At 49.6% G+C, this 22,216-nt stretch overlaps 1 protein-coding gene across 2 annotated transcripts in view; it reads left to right on the plus strand.

Annotated features, from left to right (window-relative positions):
* Positions 1 to 22,216, plus strand: part of LOC119462234 (BMP-binding endothelial regulator protein) — a 222,450-nt gene that overhangs the window by 56,499 nt on the left and 143,735 nt on the right. The window contains exon 2 of one of the 2 annotated variants that reach the window (XM_037723583.2): positions 7,390 to 7,461. The exons of the other annotated variant lie outside the window; for it this stretch is intronic. Within the exon in view, the coding sequence (XP_037579511.1) occupies positions 7,390 to 7,461 (72 nt within the window). The remainder of the gene's footprint in view (positions 1 to 7,389; positions 7,462 to 22,216) is intronic. 2 annotated transcript variants of the gene reach the window in all.

Here is a 22,216-nt window from a genome sequence, read left to right on the forward strand (position 1 = left end):
AGCACATCCGAAAACCTTGACTGATAGCAAGACGGAAACAGGAAGGAAGCTTTGTAGCTCGCCTGAGCCCCTCGCGTCGACTGTGTGCCCCGGCCCCAGCATTCAGCATAGCGCCAAGCATATTGCAGTTAGTGTTCACATTTGGTGAGCCCCCAGTTGGCATTTGAAATAAATTTAAAAAAATGCAAGTCGACCAAACTGCCTTGTTGTTAGGGAAATATTTCGCGATAGTTATCACTTGCCAATTCCCTGCTTCGTTTCAGTAGAGTATTTTAGCGTTTTAATCGAGAAGTATATAGCTAAATCGGACTTTAATGATGCCTCGCGGTTAGCATTAATTAACTCCAAAGATATTTCTCCTACAAAGAAAACGAAGTCTCAGGATGGCAAGGCACTGAACATACAGCACACAGGAAACGCTGCGCTTCTGCCGTATAAGATTATCTTTAAAAAGGATTACAGAACGCTCCATGAACAGGCGTGCGTGCCTGCGTGTGCGAGCGCCTCGTTAAGCGAGGATGCCGTCGACGACAGTGTGCTTCCGTGCGCGCATAGCATTGTACGTCTTCCATTACACACTCGCGTAATAATGAAGAAATGCACTGACTACGACGACGTTAACGCTCCTCTAAAGAAGAAAGGGAGAGGGGGGGGGGGGGGGGTAGTCTACGGCTTTGTCGAGCGCTACCGAGAAGGTTTATGAACCGAGGGCGTTCTTGCATTTTGGTGTGTGCTTGTTGGTCGGCTAACAGGTCGATTCGGCTGCTGTCTAACAGCATTTGGTTTTGTTGTTGGACCAGAAAAAAAAGAGCAAACAACCAATCCAAGCCAAGCCCAAACAGCGCTTTCTAAGCGGCACGCTTCGCAGATCTCACACAGTGGCAGTTTTCACGGCGGGCTTCTCCCAACGGCGGCCTCTTTCTCGCCTTTATGCTGGCAGCTCTAAAATTTACGCCCAATGCGACATCACCATGGTGACTGCGGAGGTTTTTGAAAGAAGCCTTTGGAGACAAAATTACTGCGCGTAACTCAGGCGGCGTGTTTGCGTATTGTACATAAATAGCCATGTCGGTGATGACCGCCTTTTGTTGTGGTAACGGCCATCTCAGCGCCGCCTTATTTGTAGAGTGGCGGCCGTTAAAGGGAGGCACTGGTTCGGGCAGACGTTCCAACTTGAATAGCACGCAGTAAAACTGCTCGCATGCTTTATTGCCCGTGCAAGAGTGGGTACAACGTGCAAGCTATCATCGGTCGTTTCATCCGCATCTCTCCCTCTATGTGCGTGCGTGCACGCGTGCTCTTCTGTTGACCGATATTGCCTTTTTTTGTGTTTCCTCTGTGTGCCCTTTTGTTGTGCTGTTCCTTGGTGAATGAACGACTTCAGAAAGTTAGGTAAATATGGCGGGGGCTGTTAGCAGCGTAAAACTGCTATTTATTTTCTGTCTGCCGCTTGTCCCTGTGCACGCGCGCATAGTCGACGTATACATGGGCGTCCACAATAACGCACAGTGTGTGCTGCTTATACAGCAGTAGCGTTGAAGTCATAGTTCTTGTATATCTGTACGGATCGCTCGTTGCTGGGAAGGTTCTGACTCATATACCTTTCTTGCACTCTCTTATAAAGCTTCCCCCTCTTTAGCGTATATTGACCACCTGCCTATGAACGTTTTAAACGTGTGTCCAGCGTCAACCAAAGCAAGATTCAAAAGAACAAGAAACAAAAACAAAAACACGCCCATTATGAATGTATACCGGCTTGCAGTGGTCTCTAACAGTTTCGCTGCACTTAACGTCGACTTAAATGAAAGCACATAGGTCACTTACGAACAGCGTCGGCCGTCCAGCTGCCGCTCCGGAACGCGGCCTCTGTGTGCACCGTCAGCCGCGCGGTGAGATCAGGTTGCTCGATTAAGATCTGGAGTCTCCCGCTTGCGCGCTCACTTGTGTGGGACATCTGCGAGCGCGCGGCTTCTCACCATCTGGCTGCTATTCATCGACACTTTAGTCACTGCTCCTACTTTGCCTCGTAAACAGGGGTCGACGCCGTTGACGTTGGAGATAGCTTTAAACCAGGCCGCCATATATACGCCGCCCTTACGTTCGTTACTCACAGCGTGAGAGCTCAAGATCACGTTACGGAGTATATTTAGAGCAACGTTTAGGCGACGCGCTCAACGTCCAAGACATTGACGCAGTATCGCTGTCGTGAAAGCCGAAAGCTTAGGATGTTCTTGCAGCGGAATGTTGGGCGACAGGATGGTTATATGCTTCGGATGCAACAACAAAGCCACTTCTTTTTTTTTTCCTGTATAGCGACTGACTCTTACCTATTTTCTATCCCTATTGTTCTTACAGTGGTTTGAGACACGCAGGTTCATCTCTGCGTCAGAAGTCGTATCTCAATACGGAAAAGTTCTACCGCCGGCAGCACCTCTGTATCTTTGGGGAGGCGTGCTTAGGCGAGAAGGAATGATGATTATAGTTTGTATATGCATCCCCTTCAAAACGGGGCGACGAAAAATAATCACCTAGCCTGCTTGAGCTAATCAGGTATTGTATACATGCATAGCAGTCTAACATTTTGCCTATCTATCCTTGATTTTTTTCTCACTTCATTAAAACCTCTGTCCCTGTATTGTACAGTTACCTATGCCTGTAGCGACTCCGGTTTCATCAATCTATTACCTGCTTTTTTTCCTACAAATTTTCCAGAGGTCTCTTGCGTATCTCAACTTCTGACCAGTTAATGCTTACATCCGCGCTAAATTCCAGCGCTTCTGGAAGGTAGACGTTCCCTAAGGGCCTTCCTGGGTGAATATCTTGGCCTTCAAAGAGCTTCCATGCGCCGCCTGGTGCCGGTGCTAGTGCAGACTTCAGAATACGGCATTCTCTACTCACCCCCCGCACCCTATTCTACTCGAGCGGTGAGTACGTGAATAGCCCCGATCGCATCCATCTTTTTCTCGCCGCCGGAAATCGACCGGATTGGACCTTCGTCCCCTCAAAGCGAGAGGGGGGGGGGCATCTAACGCAACTTATATGCCTGGTCATCTTGGTTTGGTTCGCGAAGCGTTTCGGCGACGACCGTCCAGAGCAGCGCTTTTGTGGGCCGCGCATCTTGTCTTCTCCTCGCGTGGCTTTGTGTCGCCGATGTCGGAGCTTTTCTTCGGTAGCCCCTTTTTTGTCGTGCGCTGCAACATTCCCGGCAGCTCTGGCGACAAGCACCCCGGAGTGACTAGCCGTGCGCCACTGTGTGCCTAAGTGGTGCTCGCGGGCATGAGCGCTGATTGACACGTTGGAACAGCGCCAGTTGAGTTCGCTGGCTTTGGTCTCCGCGGGCGAGAGGGCCCAACGGCCGCGATGTCCGGCGTAGTATTCGTGCCTTGACATTTTGTTCAGAGGGCAGACCCGAATATCCATTGACTCAAGTTCGCTCCCGGCGAGAGAAAGGCTGACACCCGTGGGCGAACCGACCCACCCATGCACTACTATACTGGATGCAGGGGCGCCCACACAGCCGCCTCCCAAAGACGTACGCGCATACTCATGGCGCGTCTGCGCTGGTTGCTGCTCGTATAGCCAATCAGATCACGAGAACGTTGCATGTTGATACGACTGATGGAGGCTAATTAAATTAAATATGAGGACTGTTAAAGCTACGCATTCCTAATACATGACGAGACTTTCTGTGCACATATTTTCGTACACAATGCCTTTACAATATATATATATATATATATATATATATATATATATATATATATATATATATTTCCTGGAACTTTAGCGTTGCCGATTCTTGCGACGCGAACGAGACGTACAAGAATTTCGAAGAGTTCCATTGGTTTGTGAACACGGCGTATTTCTAATGTCTAACGACGGCTGCAGTGGAATCTCGTCACGAGCACAGGTTCTTGAAACGATATTAGACAGCCTATGACATCTTCCACCAACGGGACTTAAGACCTCCAAGAAGGAAAGAAAATCAATAATGTGTCGATTACAAGTGGTATACCACGTCATTATCCACTGCCCTGTTCATTAACTGTCACTATGCGTTACGTGCCGTATGCACGTTCACAAAGGTCGCCTTCAAAAGAACAGGCGAGCTAATTTTGCGACTCGCGCTCACGTTAAATTAGAGTCACCACAAAGACGCTGTAAAGTACATCTAAGGCTAAGCCTGCATGCCCATTTTTAAATGTGTATGATTCACACTTTGTGAAGGCATACCATAACACGGCAAATGGAATCAGAAATTCCCAGATATCCTTCGTTCCGTTAGTGCTGGACGCCAAATTAACTCAGCATTAGCGAGAATGGAGTGCTAAAAAGACCTTAATCGGACTGAAAGATAGCTTGTCTTAGTTGTGACTCACCTTATGTACAATAACAATCCCGATAACAAACCACTATAGTGGCGGCATTACCCCGAAAAAAAAAATAGTTCCACGATTAGTCTGCGGGACAGTTTTTCGCAACATGTATATGCTATTGGCGAAATTCATAAATAATCTGGCTTTTGTGAAGATGAGGGTCTTCCTCTTTAAGCGACAACGGCATGGAACGTATTTTCGACATGGCGTCGGCCGGCGTCCGCTCTACAATAAGCGACAATCGTGTTCTAATCCTGCAACCTACGTGTTCTATGCGGTCATCGGTTAAAGCGAGTGCACCATGGTACGCACGTCCACCATGACAACAGCGTGATTATTACGCGCTGTAGGCCAGGTGCGTAAAACATCGCGTCGCGTCGGAACTACGTTCAGTATGGTTGTTGCGTTCCAACATCTGCGATGCGATATTCTCCCTATCTCTGTAGATGTACTGTGTTGTCCATACCGACCGGGTATCGCCAATTAGGCACCTCTTCAAAGGGGCCTTAAGCCGCGCAAGCAACCGTGGGGCCGTTTCGGGCCGAGCGCGGCGGCGGACGGCGCATATGCTCCGGCGGAGCGGGCGCGGCGTGGCCAATTCGCCGCGTTGCCGTTGCACGGCGCCAGTGTGCGACAGAGCACTGGAAAGCGTGCAGCACGGCAAGCCCAGTGTCCTTGAGGAGAAGCCAAACACTGCAAGATTTTGTTTTTTTAGCATTTCACTAAAAATCCAATGCGACGCAGGCCAGCGAGGCCCAGGGTGGCTTGCTGAGGGGCGCTGGCAGCATGTGTTTGACGTGATGAGGTCGGAGGTTTGCAGGCCTTCTGGGGGAATGTTTCATTCGCGTTGGGTGGGCCTCACCGCAAAGCACGCCCTGTTTTAAGTTCTCAAGACAGACTTGGTCACCGCTACGTTCGAGCAGTCGTCAGCGATTTAGGCTGGTGACTAATGAAAGCTGTTTTTCCTTATATTTCTCAAACACATTAAATGTAGCATTTGCTTTTAAAAAAAGCGAGTTTTGTTTGCAAGAGCGTCTTAAGTGTCGGACTCGTGCACGCTTGCAGGTTGGCTGAAATTCCGTGTGATAATGGTGCGAAGGAACTGCATGGATTAGAGCGCTATAAGATTCATTCACATGCGTATCACAAGATAGTTTAATGAGCTAGAGATTGTGCAGGAACTTGAAAACTAGGTTCCTAAAGTGGAACCTACATTTCAATGCCTATGTGTTCATTTCTCCGACGATGGCAATTAGTCAACATAGAACAATAGTATATAGTGAACTATGCATGCAGGATTCACAACTTATTGCAACGTGATTCAAAACACGCGAGAAAAGGTGGCGAAGAAGCTGCGTACATTACTCATGCGTGACTAATGTTGGGGTTAGGCCTACCTCCTGTGGCAAAGCTATTCCTAGACAAGCGTCAGCCCGACGAGGTGACATCCTTTGAGGACAGAATCCGACTACGGGCTGACGTGAAAGAGTGACTTAACTCGCTACGGAGTTTCGCGTGTGAAGTTTCCATAAAGAGCCATAATAGCTCGTTTTACCTTCTCCTCACCCACTTCCCCAAGCATGCATTGAAAAATCATTGAAATATATAATTCTCTCTATCTGTACCGTTTGACATCCGCGCCATCAGACACACATCGACGCACTAGAACGGGAGAATTTTATTACGGCGCATGACTGAAATTAAATACGTATTTGGGGTGGGCTTCCTTGAGGCGACCAACACGAGAACCTCTGGTTTAAGCTTTTCCTTAGTGCTCATCGTAACCGAACTGAGATTTGGGCTTTCAAATAACTTCATGCCCCTCGCTACCAGTAATCAAAATTGGACCACTGTCTTAAGGTTCAAGCATATAAATAAAAAAGAACTGACATTTTTTTCAATGCTCGTTCATTTTTGCTTTTATTTATTTATTTATTTATTTATTTATTTATTTATTTATTTATTTATTTATTTATTTATTTATTTATTTATTTATTTATTTACTTTGCTAGGACTTTTTTCCGGGATATAAATTCATTGCCACCAGTGGTGGTGCGCCTTGAAAAAGCAAATTTGTTTTGTAATTCCTTGTTTCCCCCCGTCCCCGCTCGAATTCTCAATCATGGTTCTGATGCTGCGTTTCCTTTTTCCTAGTTTAAAAAATAAAATTAATAATGTGTGATGGTGGCTTAGCATAAATTATACCTGTCTGATTAGCCGCTGCTACCATGCAATGTTGCCACGTCTCATCTCTTTTATCTAGGATGCCTGTTGTTGATCATTTGTTACCTAATGAGAACAATTGATGGCTGAACTACGAACCGAGTAATGCGCGCAAGATGGAATATGTTATTTTCAACAAAAGACAATAATGTTAAAAACATGTTCGCAGTTATTTTCTTCGCACATTTAAAAGAAAATAAAGAGTAAAACGTATCATCTCAGTGAAGTGCTCCTGGGAAGAAAGCTTAAACGCAAAGAATAAAAAACATGCCAGTGAGTCGTATTGACTACGTGCATGTTCGTCTGAACAGGCAAAAAAAATTCATATGAACATATGCATGAGCAAAGTATGTACACTGCATAGGGGCTAATAGGAGTATATAATATATATACACATGCGTTGTCCCAGCCGATGAACTTCGCACACACAACTTTCTCACACCGAGGCAGCGTAGTGACACGAATACAGCAACACGAAGTTTGTACGCATATGGTCACTTTCGACCAGTTCATTGAGCCTTGACAGGAAAATTTCTAGAGGGGTGGTTAGTGTCATTCCTGTCGCCTGTTTGCAAAGCGCTATTCTTAGCATTACAGTTTTTTTTAGTATAGTTGGCACCATTCGGAACATAGGTGCGAGGAGCGAAAGTGATATGTAATGTAACCTTGATCCGAAAAAGCGTATGCAGAACCGTTGGATGCAACGGTTGTTTTGCGTGCGTTCATCTGCTCTTGCAGCCACGTGTTGTACTCTGCCCCTTCTCACCAGCAATCATTCCATGTGACGCAGGACACTCCCCTTCCTGTGCGCTGATCCTCGCTTCGTGGCTCTCTCTCACCGTTTCCACTCTCTTGAAGCCAGGTACGCGGAGTTTCTTATCCTTACCTTGTTGTTTAGGTTGTTAAGTGCACAACTGACCGTGCTCGCCATTTGGCGAGAAGCCGTATACAACCATTCTGCGCCGTGTTATGTCTGCTGCCAGCATTTCTATCGTCTTTCAGCTCTCAAGGAATAACCAAGAAGGAGGAACACGCTTTATGTTAACTAAAGCTGTCGTGATGCAGCAAAAACCATGTTGTTAGCTTGCTGCGCTCGCTCATCACACGTTTCCTTATCGTACCGCGACAGCTCGTCGATTGCGCTCGCGTCCCGGGGAAGTGGGTGGGGGGAATAAACATTTGTTGAACGTCTTTATCGGGCGCTTGTGCCCGGAATGACAAGCCTGCACGCGAAAGGGAACAAGAGCGGGCGAGCCGCGAAGAAATGCGCGGCCGGTCGTTCCGGCGGGAAAGCCGCCGGGACACGGCGCATCATTATCTAAGACTGCGCAAGAACGGCGTCGGCGCACGCCGAGAGACCGGATTTGTGTGTTTGCTTCTTTTATACTCCTATTCTTCTTGTTGCGCGGCTGCGGCGGCAACGGTTGCGAGCAGCCCACCACCACCTCGTTTTCGGGCGAGCCTTGGACGCACGCGCGTCGTCGAGCCATTCTGATGCAGCCAGCGCCGTCGACCGCTTCCGGATGCCGCGCTGAAGGGTGGAGTCGCCATGCAGTGCTCGTCGTCTGGCGAGCAGACTGCGTGGGAGGCGAGCCGGTCTGTTACACTGGCGGCGGCCAGATGATGTCTCGCGGCTCTAATCGTGCCGACGCTCGCAGCCAGAGTAGAGGTGCGCGAGAAACCGGCTACATCGGGCGCCGCCGAGCAGCGTTAACAAAGACGAGCGGGGTAGTCGGTGCGTTGTTTCAGAATGCATACTGGATTCATGCACGGCGGACAAGAAACGCGCAACAGGTCAGCGGAGTCCTTGGCGTTTCTCCAGACGATCGAGGCAGAATTACATGCAAAGCCAGATTTCTTAATTTTCTTTTGATCGCTGTCGCAGAGCAGTGAAGATGAGAATGTAAATAGATACCTACCTCACCCGTTTTAAAATAATTTACCTTAATTTGGGTGGAGAAGGAGACGGAGAGTAAGGCAAGCAACTTTTAAAGGTTTTGATGTTAGCTACTTGCGTGTTCTGCTAAAAGCTCACTGTTCTGTCCGGCGTAGTGAAAGCGATATCGTGCGATCGCTTAATTCCGTTTAAACAGGAGGAACCAAAAAAAAGAAATGCCGCCGTCTCCCACTTGGTCATGAAGAGCAGGAGGAGTGCGAAGTGAAAAGTGTGTCACAAGGAATTGAGGGAATAGTGTAGGAAAGCCATAGTAATTTACTCTGGCTATTTATTGCGCCTCGACAGAGAACGCACGGGCACATAATAAGCGAAGACAGCTGGACTAACACCGCGCGCAAAACAAGCACCTATGCTGGTAGCGTGGAACAGCCGCTTTCGAAGTGCAGCCGCCGCCGCGTTAAGCAGCCAGGAATCTCTCGCGTCAACGCGCTCGCGTGCGCGCGCTTCATGCAACGACTCAGAACGGACTGTTGAGCGTCCTTCCCCCCCCCCCTCCTGCCCCTCGCGACGCGAGAGCCGGCGAGAGATTTATGTCGCGGGTCGCCCCGCGGAAAGGCTGTGCGGCGTTACCTTGTCGCCTGTTGCCAGCGATTCTCCATTGTAATTAGGTGCGGCAGAACTGTGCGGCGCATCTTTAGCGTGGCGACATGCCTCGGAGCGTTATCCGCTGATAGTTCGGGTGTCCAGCGCTGGGGCGACGAATGCGCGGCGTAAGATAATGGGCTTGCATAAGGCGCCTCGTGAATATGTATGAAACGCGTCTCCGCCACTTTATTATGCGCGGGCGCAGGCATGCGGAGAAGCAAACACACTCGGCGACACGGCGGAGCTACAGACGAGATCGGCCAAATGAAAGCAGTCGCATAGCAAGTAGGCGTTCGCTCTACTGTAACAAAGCCCAAGGAAAAGAACTGCGCTTTCTTCGCTATATTTCTTATCACGAGTCTTTACTATAGGAAGAGCAAAGAAAGGGCTAATTATGATGGAGCTTAAAGGATACTGCTGTCTACTACCTACGGGCTATCCTGTGCTTCGAAATTAATATTGCTTTTTTCGTTCTTCAGCGACGCAAAGCGATATAAGTGTGCTTTTTGTTTCTGCAGGGCGGCAAATCAGCAAAAAAAATTGTCAGATACGGCTTTGAGAGTTCTGGGTGTGCGTGTTTAAGCTTCGCTAGTGTGAATGCATGCGGTTTCATCATCACATATGAGAGTATCACTGTCACCGCCCTTTAATTACGGGATATTTTGAGCTTCCCAATCACATGGCTGACATCAGCATGCGCAAAATGGCGCACTGCCAACTAATGAACGTATTTAATTAAACCTTCCTTGTTCTAACTTGAGTCTCTATTCACTTGAGCTCATTTATTGTGATGGAAGTTTCTGCCGCCAGCAGAGAATAGCGTGCATTGAAGTTTCCCGTTTTGGTCACAAATATCCACAAAAGCGAAGCGCGACAAAGCAGTTTATTTTGGACTTTCTATAGGACTGTGGACTGTGGCCTTCTTGGCCAGGGAAAAGTTGACAATACTGGGAACAGACGGAACAAATGACGGTAATATTATCTTGCGCGGATATGAGCTTCTTACATCTACTCACCCTCAACGACAACGACAGCGACCGTGAAGGCGACGCGACACACGAGTGGATTGAATTTGTCGAGAGGTCTTCGCCTCCCGCCCGATGTGTCGTAAATCGAAGTAGCCAGAGTTGCCGCCTCCACTTCCAACTTGTCATTGACCTCGGCGAGACCTATCGAGCGTCCACGTCGGAAGCCGAGTACATTTCTATTTTAATATTGATTATGGTAGCTTTCCCGAATAGAAGGATGTCTTCACTCTGCGCAACTGCCAGAGTAAGTTTATAACATGCCACCGCAGTCGCTGCTTTTCAAGTTCGCTAATCTTAGAAGTAGTTGCGATCATAAAGATTCCTAGCTATTTGACGGATTTAACGACGTTTCATAGCTCGAACGAGCTGTGCGCGGACGTGGTCAATTCTTTCATTCCGCCTTCTCGCCGCACGAATGACCGTACGTTCACGGTTCAGGTTTGACAATAAAACTTTATTTTGAAAAATACTGAACGAATATACTGCTCACCGAGTACTTCTCGACTGCAGTCGACTCCTTTTTGTATATGTCACTTTGTATCGACAGATTAAGTGTCTGTAGTTTATGAACCTTGTTACTTTGCGTTCTAATCAACGCCACCAATCAGAGAGAAAGAGAGAGAGAGGTTCTTTAATGAAAACTGTACAGTCTTGCCTGGCAGCACGCCTAGCATGCTGATAAATGCGAGGCGATCGTAAATGAAGTGATACACGCACGACATTCGACGTACAAGTAACACACGCAAAACACGCACCATAGAGCATTAATGTATCTCGTTGAGATCAGTGACTCGCAGAAAAATTAGAAGCGCCTTCGTAGCACGGGTCGCACAGGAGTATTAGACCATGGAGTGTGCACATTTCGTAGCTCGAAATGCGCGATGTCTGATATACATTCAAAAAATAAATGCCGTCATCGCACCATCGTAATGCCTTGCGTTACTGCCGAAAAAAAGGACACTAGGAGAAAAAAACAAAGGGACAGTGGTAATTGTTGCTTGGACGCCAAATACTTGACGCAGACTCGGCATTCTTTATCCCAAGGGGCGCACAAAATTCCCTTTTACAGCCTTCATTCGAAAGAATAAAAAAAAAAAAAACCTCGGCGCTAATGCAATGGTAAACTCGGCGGTACTGCAGTTCCACTCAACGTGAAAGCTGGGGAAGTGCGGAGCAGTGATTCGCCGGTGTTTCCCTTGTGTTTTCCTTGTGTTTATCTTGTTTTATCCTGTGTTTATCTTGTGTTTAGCAATCGATCATCCGTTTTGACACCTGTGTTAAGGCACAACTGGTGGGAAGCCGCCACGTACATGTAGCCAAACCACTACGCACATGGAGCCAAAGCATTTGCTGATGAAAGAAGCGATTTTAACGAATTTCTGTTAATTAATGCGCTTAATGCTTGATTATTCCTATCTTTTAAATTATTCTGAATCATGTTAGTTTTATATTGAACCGGTTTTGATCAATTCTGCACTTCTTTTGACCCTGTTTCGAGCACTTGTTTTTGAGCGTCATCACGCGACAGACGCCCACAGCCCGGGCCCCTAAAGTGCTTCCCGCTTGAAGCGAACGATAGACACAGTGGTTCGTTTCTAGTTGGTTCGTCGATCGGTTCGCGCTAGTCTGGTAGGCTGCTCCGTTCGTCCGCGGCCATCGTGGCTTGTGCATGACGCAGCGGAGGTGGAATGGAAACCGGGCGAACCATCGCGTCTCCGCAGAAGGACTCGCCTTTGGCTCGCGCAGAGATGCCTGGAATGCAGCGACGCGCTCCCAGCATTCGAGCCCACAGAGCAGCCATGGGACCGGCGGGCGAGTTTCGGTTCGCGCTTTGGGGCAGTCGGCGGCTCCTTCGGCGCCCCGTGCGGACACCTATTTGAAAAGGTCCCCGGGGAGCCGTGATTTGTGGCTGTCAGCACCCGCAACTTTCTCTCTCCCCTCTTTACCCTTTCTTCTCTCTTCTTCTTTTCTCCTTTTTTTCTTGTTAATTTTATTTTTCTCGCCCAGTCGAACGCCGCTGGCTGCGGAGAGCGGGTTGCGGGGTACCGCGCAAGAAATATCAAGAGCAAACTGTGGAGAGCGGAGGTTCGAGACGGGGAAAAATACCCTGGTGGGAACTCTCATTCGCCCGATGCCAACGAAGGCGGCATCGTGCATATCTTGTTGGGTCGATATTCTTTCACGAGGACGACATGGAAATGGATAGGACCGTGTGGGGCAGGATCTTCTAAAAGGACGCTAAAGAGCATCACTAAATAAGTTAACACCGGTGGACTATTCTTTCAGAACTATATTACCATTCATTTATCATCTCTCCTGGCTTTTGCCAAGGAATCCGGGCTTTTACACGTGATCCTGCTCCTCGCATCGCGCTTATATCACTCCAGACAGACTTTCTCCCCTTTCCGATTTTTCGCATTTGGCCAAAGTGCCATCCCATCCAAATAAAACATTTATTGAGGCGAAAGCGTCAAATGGCCCCTTGAGCGAAAAAAGCCGGCGACGTCTGTATAGCAGCGAAACTTCCCATTGGCTGCGATGCCACGTCACGAGGAATAAGGAATGGGCCTTTCGCAACGCAGCCCCGTCCCCACTTTGCTGCTGCCCGAATCTTCGGTGAAGACGCCCCTTCGGGTCATTCGCCAACACACCATCCCGTTAGCAAACCACTCTCCGTCATCATCTGTCATGGCTATTGCAGACTGGTTTCCGCGCTGTGCAGCTATGGCATACAATGGACAACGATGCCTTCATCGTGCGAGGGAGTACGCGCTGCGTGTGGCCTCAATGTCGTGTGGTACGGCATCGCCCGGGACTTAGCACTGTGCTTTAAGAGCGACTACTCTTGGCAACACCTCGCGTTAAACTTTCCACGGTCGCTGCGACATAACTCTGCACTCTTGTTCAGGCGTTTCGGCCGCACATATACCCATCGTCAATCTTAGCCCACGGTGATTTCTTTTTCCTCCTAAAGTTCGAAATAGTAGCCGCATAAATCACCGCCTGGCCACAGTGTATATACGTATATTACGTATGAACGTGGTCTATACGCTGCTCACGCGTAACGTTTCAACAAAAGGAGCTGCGTGTATAGACTTTTCTCTTGCTGAATTTCCACTGCGCGCGCCTCCTTGCGTCATTACTCACCCAGAAAAAATGGGATATTCGTGAATAAATTAGGTAGGCGAAACTATATTAGCGCGGCGGCCTGCGGCAAGGGAGACTTAGTTCGCGTGCCGAGTCTTTATTCGGTGCGACATCGTCCGCGGGCGTGCGTCTGGCGCCCGTCTCCGTGTGTGCGCAGCCTGGTGGGCGCGTCTGCATTACCACATTTCATAAGAATAGCGCCTGCGCAAACGCGTCTAGCGCACCTGCGCGTCGTAATTTATTGTTATTTAATTCCAACGCAGCCTAGGCCAAGTTCAACGATTCTTTTCAAGGTACTCGCTTGGCGCCCGCTCCCTGCTCCGCTAAGCCAGTGAGCATAATTAAATGTCCTAGTTTGGCACTTAGCAATGTAAGCGCCGTCCCCATCGTACTATCGTACACAGTGCTTAATGAAACGTCTTGTTCTATACTGGAGTAGCGAAGGCTGTCGTGCAATGGAGAGCTTGGAATCTAGGAAACGTGGGATATAACTGTCGAAGAAATACGCAGTGGAATGCCGCACGGTTGCTGTTTATGACTATGCTGTAATAGCCACGAATGCGTCGTTTTTCAAACTCCAAGCGTTCCGCGTCGGCCGTCCATGCCAGTTAGTGGGGGAGAGCGCGGTCACGTGCCGAACGCGTGTCGCGTATAGAACCCGGTGCACCCCGGACAGCTGCTCCAGCCGCTTCTTGTGACGCGCCACTTTCCACACCGTCAAAAGAACCCAGGTGGGTTCGGAATGTGGCCTTCGACTCCCACCGCTTTAGCATTCCCGGCGGCCGTCGTGGTCGAACGGGTCGAAATGCGTCGTCTTTGCTACATTCGACTCTCCGTCTTTGTTTCTTTTCTAGCTCGCCGTCGCCCTGAGCGCATTTTCTCGGTTGCGCCTGCGCTTAAGATAAAGCCATCGCACTCGGAGACACGCGTTGTGTACGCTATCGCCTCGCCACGCTCCAGCGGCACGACGTGACGCATTCGCCGTTCCTTGGCGTTAGCCCCCCCCCGCGCGGATCAGTTAGGACAAGTGGTTTATACCACTTCACGCTCAAACTCTCCTAATGTTGCCTTATTTAAACTGCCCAGCGCGGAATGTACACTTCCCGACGAAGATAAGAGGAGCAAAGTGACACGTGGCACTCCAAATCCATTCGTGCGGTACATACGGGCAAACAAGGTGGACGTGCAGTAGGAGCTCCACTACGTTCATGCATGGGGGTGCACGTTATTCCTCATTTCCGCTGCAGAAGGGTACGATTCTAATTAGAATAGTGGAGCAGGCTTTCAAGCCCTCGGGTCTTAACGGAATGAGACGCGACAGCTCGAGGCGTTCACCACATGCGACCTTGCGATTGCGTACACAGAAACATTCCATTTAAGAGTATAGTGTAGGACGAAAGGTACAAGTGGTCGCACACTGTATCTAATCCGAACAATAATTATTGGGCCTCCGAAGTCTTCTCCGAACTTGACCAGTTCCGCGCTTAATTAGCAACCCATAATACAGTACGCATAAAGTTACGACAGCTACTCAGGTAGTAGCGTGGTTAATGTTACTTTCGAGCCATTCATGTGTGCGACACATATGTTGCCACTAGCCTTCGTTATTCATCTAATCATCTGGCGTGTAAAGCGCAGGCGAATTGCTAGACAGGCTAGAGAGAGAAAAAAAAAAGTTTAATGAGAATCACAGCCGACAGGACGAGGTAACCTCAGCGGTACCAGTGCACTTAAAGAAAACAAAGAGAAAGGCCGGGGTGTGTGTGTGTGTGTGTGGGGGGGGGGGGGGGGGAAAGGGGGGGGGGGTTCGAAGGGAGCGAGCATCGAACGTCATAACGCATAAATGGAGCGGTAACTGCGAAGCACAACAACGCGGTTGAGGCAGGGAACAACACGAAGAGGGGCAACGTTTTCAAACACTGGTGTCTGGCGCCCAGTCGTAGCGGCCACACCAACCGCCGCACTACGTAGAATAGTGCAATCACCGCGACAGCACCGCAACAAACGCGTCTATGCGCACTTTGGGACGCGTGGGCGCCGGCAGGCCTTGATTGGCCTACTCCGAGGTTCGCGCGTTCGCGGCACCCCGAGTGTCTGAAGCACGCGCACCGCGAGCGGAATGGGCCAACTAGGACGACAGGAATAATGGTCCGGGGGGTTAAGCAAACGGCTCTGCACTGCCAGCCCAGCTCGCGGAGGAAAACAGGCAGCCGCCGAGGAGGAGGAGTGGCGGCGATGAGCAGCTCAAGGGCAGGAGACATTTCGCCTCGACGCTCTCCCGCACCTGTTTGCAGAAGAAAGGGTTCGCTGTTTATTTGTCGCCTCCAAAGGGCCCTCCGCGAGAAAGAAGAAAAGAGAGAGAGAGAGAGCTCATAAGGCCGCGGTCAGCGTCGTTGCAGGCGCGCTGCTTCTTGGCCGTCAGAGCCTGCGCGTCTGGTTCGGGTCGAGGGTCGTCCCTATAGCGGCCCTCTGTTCCCCTCTCCTTCCCATTCCGTCATTTTAACTCCTCCCTTCCAGAACCTTTCGCTTCGAGACTTATTTCCTTTAATGCCTTCGCGTCTTCTTGCTTCTTCGTTGCTCTCTCTCTCTCTCTCTCTCTCTCTCTCTCATGTACGACGAGGCTGCACAGGCACGTGACTCGAGCTGCTGTACGCGCGGCCTGAGGCCATTTCTGAGCGAGCTTCCTGTTCGCTTTGTTTGCCCCGCGTCGCCTCGGGCCAGAGGTTCTTAATTCTTCGTGTTCTGTTCGCGTGTTTTTCTTTTTAATTACAATTTTATTTTATCTTTTACCACGCGCGGCCGTCGCTGGCCTCCCGCCCGCGATGACCACGCGTCTGTCGTCTTCAGCGGACGTGCAGCGGGGGACCTTGAGACGGCCAGCGATGACCAAATTATATTGTGCCAGATGCAATCAGCTTTATTGGCTGTTTTAAAGCGAGAAAGCCGTCGCCGCCGGGAATTATGTTCGATAAGAGAGCCGCAACATGGGCGCGCTTCTCTTTAGATGAGTGAGATAAATGCGGCAAAAACGAATACAACAAGGAATAAAAATAAATAGGAGGTAATGACGAATGTGCAGCTAAGAAGTGTCGGTTTTTCGAGTACGCGTTTGAGAATTCATCCATAAAGTTTTGAGAAAGAATTCTTGAGGAACGACTTGTGATAGTTTACAAGCCATTGAAAGTCTGAATTTAAATCAAATTGAAATTAGAAGCAAACTTTGCGACGCTCAGCTTGTTTGCCATCGTAGTTGCATGAATACTCGAGTGCCGATTTCGCTAGATACAGGTACAAGGATATCCAGAGCAAATACAAAATTGCTCATTTGTATCAAAAAAAAAAAAAATCCTCTTACGCCAGAATTGTTCATAAGGGAAAATCTCAGCCAACCCTGACGCTGGACAAATTATTAGTGAAGGCGGCTGGCCAGTGGCAAATAGCACGAACGAAAAGCTTTGTGCATCCGGCCCAAGATCCCTGTTAAAGCAATTGAAATAAATGACCTAAACAACACCGGGAGAACTGCTAAAATGATCGACTGCAGTGTCCTCTGACTGAAATTAAGTGACTTCGCAGCAATGATTATACGAATAAAGTGGTTTGAATAAACAAATGAGAAGAGAGAACAAAAAGTGGCAAGTTAGGGTAGGAATAATAACCAGGGGCAGATTTGACAGAGTTTTTCATTCGTAAGTGCTGTTTTCCTTCGGCCGGCTGCGTTCGCTATAATATTATGTCCAACATGATAACTGGCCCGCACCTGCTCTTAAGAACAGTTCTAGCGTAAGAACTTTCTTTTGTGTGAATACCGGTCCAGAAGGGGACGTCCGGGTAGCTGCCTATACGATACAGGAAGAAAATAGAGGGAACAGGTAGGTTGGAGACGTAAAGGGGAAGTTTAGGTGCGAAACTGCGCCCCGCAAGGAACAGCGTTGCGCATTCGAAGACGCTCGCACGGCGCCGTATATAGCGCGTTTAAACAGACTACATGCGTTCAACAAAGCAGACATGTGTGCTCGTCCTTCGTTTTGTCGCCTTTTGTGTATCCTAGAAGCGCGATAATTCTGAATGACAAAATGCACTGCGATGGGGTCCCACCGTGGTTTCGAAGAATCACAAGGGAGGCGTGTTCTCGTTTACTTTCTGGCGTTGGCGTTCAATTACCCCTGATGGCAGAAACGTAAGTCTATAAATCTATGCGAGAAACCGCGTGCACCGCAAGAAGACTTTATTGGCCCACTTTTGCCGAAGTGCATGCAGCGATTCAGGCGATGTGCGGAAGGTCACCGAACCGCCACAGAGAGCGAAAAAAAAAAAAAAAAAAAAAGTCAATCTTCAAAAGAACCGGGAGTAACGGGAGCAAGATAAATAAACTTTTCTTATCTCCGCAAACGTTGTCCGTTCTTCCGCTTCGCACATTGGTCAGCCGTGGAAGGCGTCCAACGCAAATTCTGCCCGCGCTCTGTCCAATTCCCGGTCGGCGAAGCCGCAGACGTCGTCGTCCGGGACAAAGCGAGGCAAAAGAGGCGCCTGTTCTGTCTTTTTTTCTACCGAGTAGATGTTTGCCGAGACGGTAATAATCTTAATGGTGTTCTCCGCCAGTTATACCGATCGACGTGAGCGCTAACCCGCCGCTCGGTTTGTGTTTGACCTAACCTACACCGGCAGTTCGATAATGTGGCCGCGAGTTTTTTTAGCTGCATTTGGCGTGCAGTCTTTGATAACGTCACAATAAGGCGCGCTGTGCGTTTGTCATATCGGTCTCTTCCCAGCCAACCCACGCATTATTTTCTTTACTTTCTTGGCTTTACTTTCTTTTTCATTTCGTTCACTCTCTCCCTCCGGGGCACAGACTGGCAGCCAAATGGAGTTATGGTTGGCGCAGAGGCGCTTCGCCCGCGCTCCGCTGAGACCCCATTATGGACCGCAGCCGCGAGGCGCTCTTACGTCAGCGCGCTGGATTCCCTCGCGGTTGCGGCAGCGGCTGATTATTTGGGTCGCCGCGCTTAGTAAGCCGCTGCTTCGCGGGCGTATACGTCTCCTTCTGTCGCGCATCTCCAGGAGCATTATGCGCTTAATTGGCAATAAATTTTGATGTGCCTCCGCGCCTTATCTAGAAGACTGGGCCGGACCCAGTTGGCGCAGCCCGCAAACGCGCGACTCGGGAAATGGGTGTCATCAAGAAAAGTGCCACTCTTTGTCGTTCCCCGGGCTACGTAGTATATACACGCTCGCGATCTCTGCCGAAGGCACATCGGTCATGGCGTGCCTCGTCTCGCGTCGGCCGGCGCAGGAGTCGAAAGCGAAACGCTGCCGCCACATCCTGCCGCCGCGTCGAGCCTCGTTGCTTGAACCCCCATTTGGATTTAGCAATATTGAGCTCCGCTCGCGCTCAGCGTGACTTCTGTTTCGTGTCGTTTCCTTTCCAGCTGCGGCCTCCTCTTGGCGGCTTCGTCTCGAATGCCGGAGTGCCGCTGTCGCCGGCCAGAAGCCTAGGCCGGTTATAATGCGTACGGGATTCCTTCCGCTCAATTCCATTCCTTTCTTATCGACTACCGTTCACGGCCGGCCGATCCCGACGGTAACGTGGCCGTAGTCGGGCCACTGACGAAACAGGATAGCATTGTAATAGCATCGTTACGTTATACCGGCCGGTCGTATATAGTTTACGCCAGCGACAATTCAAGCTGCATCGTTTTCCAAAGAGAGGTGGTCAGGCAGATTTCGGTTACGGTATCATGTTATTCCGGCGGCTATCACAAGGGACTCCACCGGCTTATATACGCCGATGGAGTCGGGAAAGTATTTCACGGCGCTATTGAATATTTGAAAATAAATAAATCAGTAATTGGGCCCAGCCAGCAGATCTTCTAAAGACGCAGGAATATGCGAGGCGTCCGGAAAGCCTCTTTCGAATTTCTTATAAGATAAAAAAAAAAATGTTGCAGATCCCGCGCACTATGGGAATCGATGTTATGCGACGCACTTTGCAAAATAGCTGCTATAGTTATCAAGCATCGTTATCAGCAGCCAGGTGACGACAACGGTTACGAGGATAGTATGACGGCGATAGCATGACGACCGATTTGTTGAATTCCGGCGAAGAAACAACACTGCGGTGTTGTGCCGCACAGGACACAACTTTAATCTCAAGCGATGTTTATGTTCACCATGTCACAGTGTCACATACCCGTGCATTCTGGATGGTTGGTCAATGGAGAGAAAGGACGCGTAGAAAGGCGGGGAGGTTAACCAGAGGTAGTTCCGGTTAGGAGGGGGTACAAGGAGGACAAAAAGAGGAAGAGAGCGGAAGGGGAGAGAGAGAGAGAGACGGGCACAAACAAACCGCGTACACTATAAAGCGGTAAGGGGCGGCGTTCTTAAAAGTCTATCGTGAAGGCCCGTATACCGCGAGAATATTAGGAAAGTGAGTAAAGCCTTCTGCGCGGAGGTTCTTTGGGAGCACTAATGATTGGTCAATAATTGACACATACCCAGTTGCCCAAGAATGGCGCAGTGAAAATATAAGAAATTTAAGAAAATCAAATAAACCAGTGAATATCATGCGCTAATCAATTAAGAGGTATGTGTGCTTACCTACAAGCCGACATTATATGTGCAGTGTTTATGTCGAGACTTAATGTTTGATTAGGCAGAACAGACAGACGCTCGGCAGTATCCGGAGCTTCCAGTGGCATATACCAGAATGGTGCAGTGGCAATATCAGAAATCAAAGAATAGATTGAATATCATGTGTTCCTTGGATACACCTATGAGCAGGCATTATACGTGCATGTTTTATGTTGCGCTTACTTGCGCAAGTTGCGCTGACGTGCGTTACTTATTCAGTCGAATTAGACCATTCTAGCTGGCTCACCGTACGAAAGAAACACTTTTTTAGGGTAAGCCCATTAATGATTCGCATTTAAATTGTACCCTTTATTTGGGAACAAACTGCATCATGGAACACGGCATCCAATAACGTTTGTGCCAAGCATGCGACAGTGGACGAAACATACGGGGACGCTATTATAAGAAGACGATTTACAGGCACCTGAAAACAACTGAAGTCGCTCGGCAGATCGGTACCGAAGATCTGTGAACTCTTTGAGCGAATCGTGGGCCGAAATTATGTAAGGATTATATTGCGATGCTGTTCCTTTTCGCGCTTCGTCAGTAGTGCGAGCCACAGGTACAGCCACAGGTACAGGCTACGAGATTCAGATTCAGAGCTAACTCCCGGCCAAGACGCCGGGCAGCTTCGGCACTTTTCTAATGAAGTGACGGCGGTCGCCTGCACAATGGCCTCCAGAACTCCACAACGTGTGACATCGGGCATGCAGTATATCAACTTTCAACAGTGCGTAAAAAAAAATAACAAAGACGAAATGTTCTCATAGGAGACGGCCAAGACGGTCCAGCGTTGTGTCTGTGGAAGGGATATACGCACGCATTGACGACGGCGGAAGACGGGATGCGATTGTCCGCGAGCGGTCTCAACTTGAGCCGCAGGCAGAACCGTGGGAGCCCGCTGCGGTTTCGCGCGACGCGGGGCAAAGCAGTCGGGTACTATACAGGAGCACGCAGGAAGAAACACGACCGGGGGTTTCAGCGGCTGTCGGTATGCCCGCGCGTGTCCCGTATTACGCGGTCGTGGAGCAACGCCGGCGTGCGGATGAATGAATGAGCGGCCGAGTGACGACACGGCTCTCGGCGACGTCCGGTGCGTGCGGTCTGCAGTGCGGTTTGTTTCCCGGCTTCCTTCGGCGTCGCGCGCGCGCCGACCGAGCGGTTCAAACCTCACTGCCCTTCCGGCGGGTTGTTTTTCGCGGCTCGTCGTGTTCGGCGTGCCCTCGGCTCTTGGGCCGAGTCAAAAAGTTTGCATTCGCTGAGCCGGAAGCAGTGCGAGCACCACTTGGCTCGCTCGTGTTTCCAAACAGCCGAAGGGAATCACGCGCGTATGCGATGGGCCCCTCTGTATGTACGCGGTGTGCCTGGCGCAGCCCTTTTGCCGCTCCTTTCTTTCTTTCTTTTTTTTTCTCTCCTTCCGTGGCCTTGCTTGCCTTTCTCGGTGTCACAGCGACGTTAGAGTGCGTACTTGATTGCTCCTATTCTGCTTTCAGGGTCGACCTTTGCGGAGCGCGACGATGGAATACCTGTCAAAGAAGTTGTCGGTATGCGACTCCGCGCGCCTTCCCAGCCGTTTTGCCGATGTTGAACGCGTTCTTTTTACGGATGGTTTAGCCCCGGAGAAAAAATATCTCGGAAGTAATTAGGCTGTGTCCGCAGTCCGCGTCGTCCTCCAAGTCGTTCATTGGATATGCCCCCGCCGTTATAAGAGATTCTCAAGGTGCGCGAGGCAGTACCAACAACTGACGCTCGTCGGCCAAGAGACGATGCGATAAAAGTGTGCGGTGAAGGCAAAATATTGCGCCCGAAGCGAAGCACAATGAGTGTCAAATTGTGCGGCCCGCATTCCGAATGATATTAGCGCGTCGACCACGATGCACCTGGGGACTTCCCGGCTGCTGGCACGACATTTACCGGTAGCGTTCGTATTTATACGAGCCATAAACAGTGTTGCCAGGTCCGACGAGGCGGCGTAGCCAAAAGCTAGAGAAGTTGTAGCCCAAATGTAGCCAAACAGAAAAAAAGCGCAAAATATTTCGTAGCCAAATATAGCCATTTTTATTTGCAATTTTATTTGTGTATACATTTTCACATTCGACTACAGTAGTCCTTTTTTGCACAACCCGTCGTAACAAAATGTCCGTGCCGCCATGACGGTCGGCCCTTTACATCAACAACAGCGACATCATGCTTGCACAGAACACTTTTTGGTTGGCCCCGGAAGCTCTTAAGCTCCAGCGAATCACTGCAGAGGGCGAATCAGTGCTTTT

This window comes from Dermacentor silvarum, chromosome 1 (genome assembly GCF_013339745.2).
Source record: "Dermacentor silvarum isolate Dsil-2018 chromosome 1, BIME_Dsil_1.4, whole genome shotgun sequence".
Taxonomy (NCBI): Eukaryota; Metazoa; Arthropoda; class Arachnida; order Ixodida; family Ixodidae; genus Dermacentor; species Dermacentor silvarum.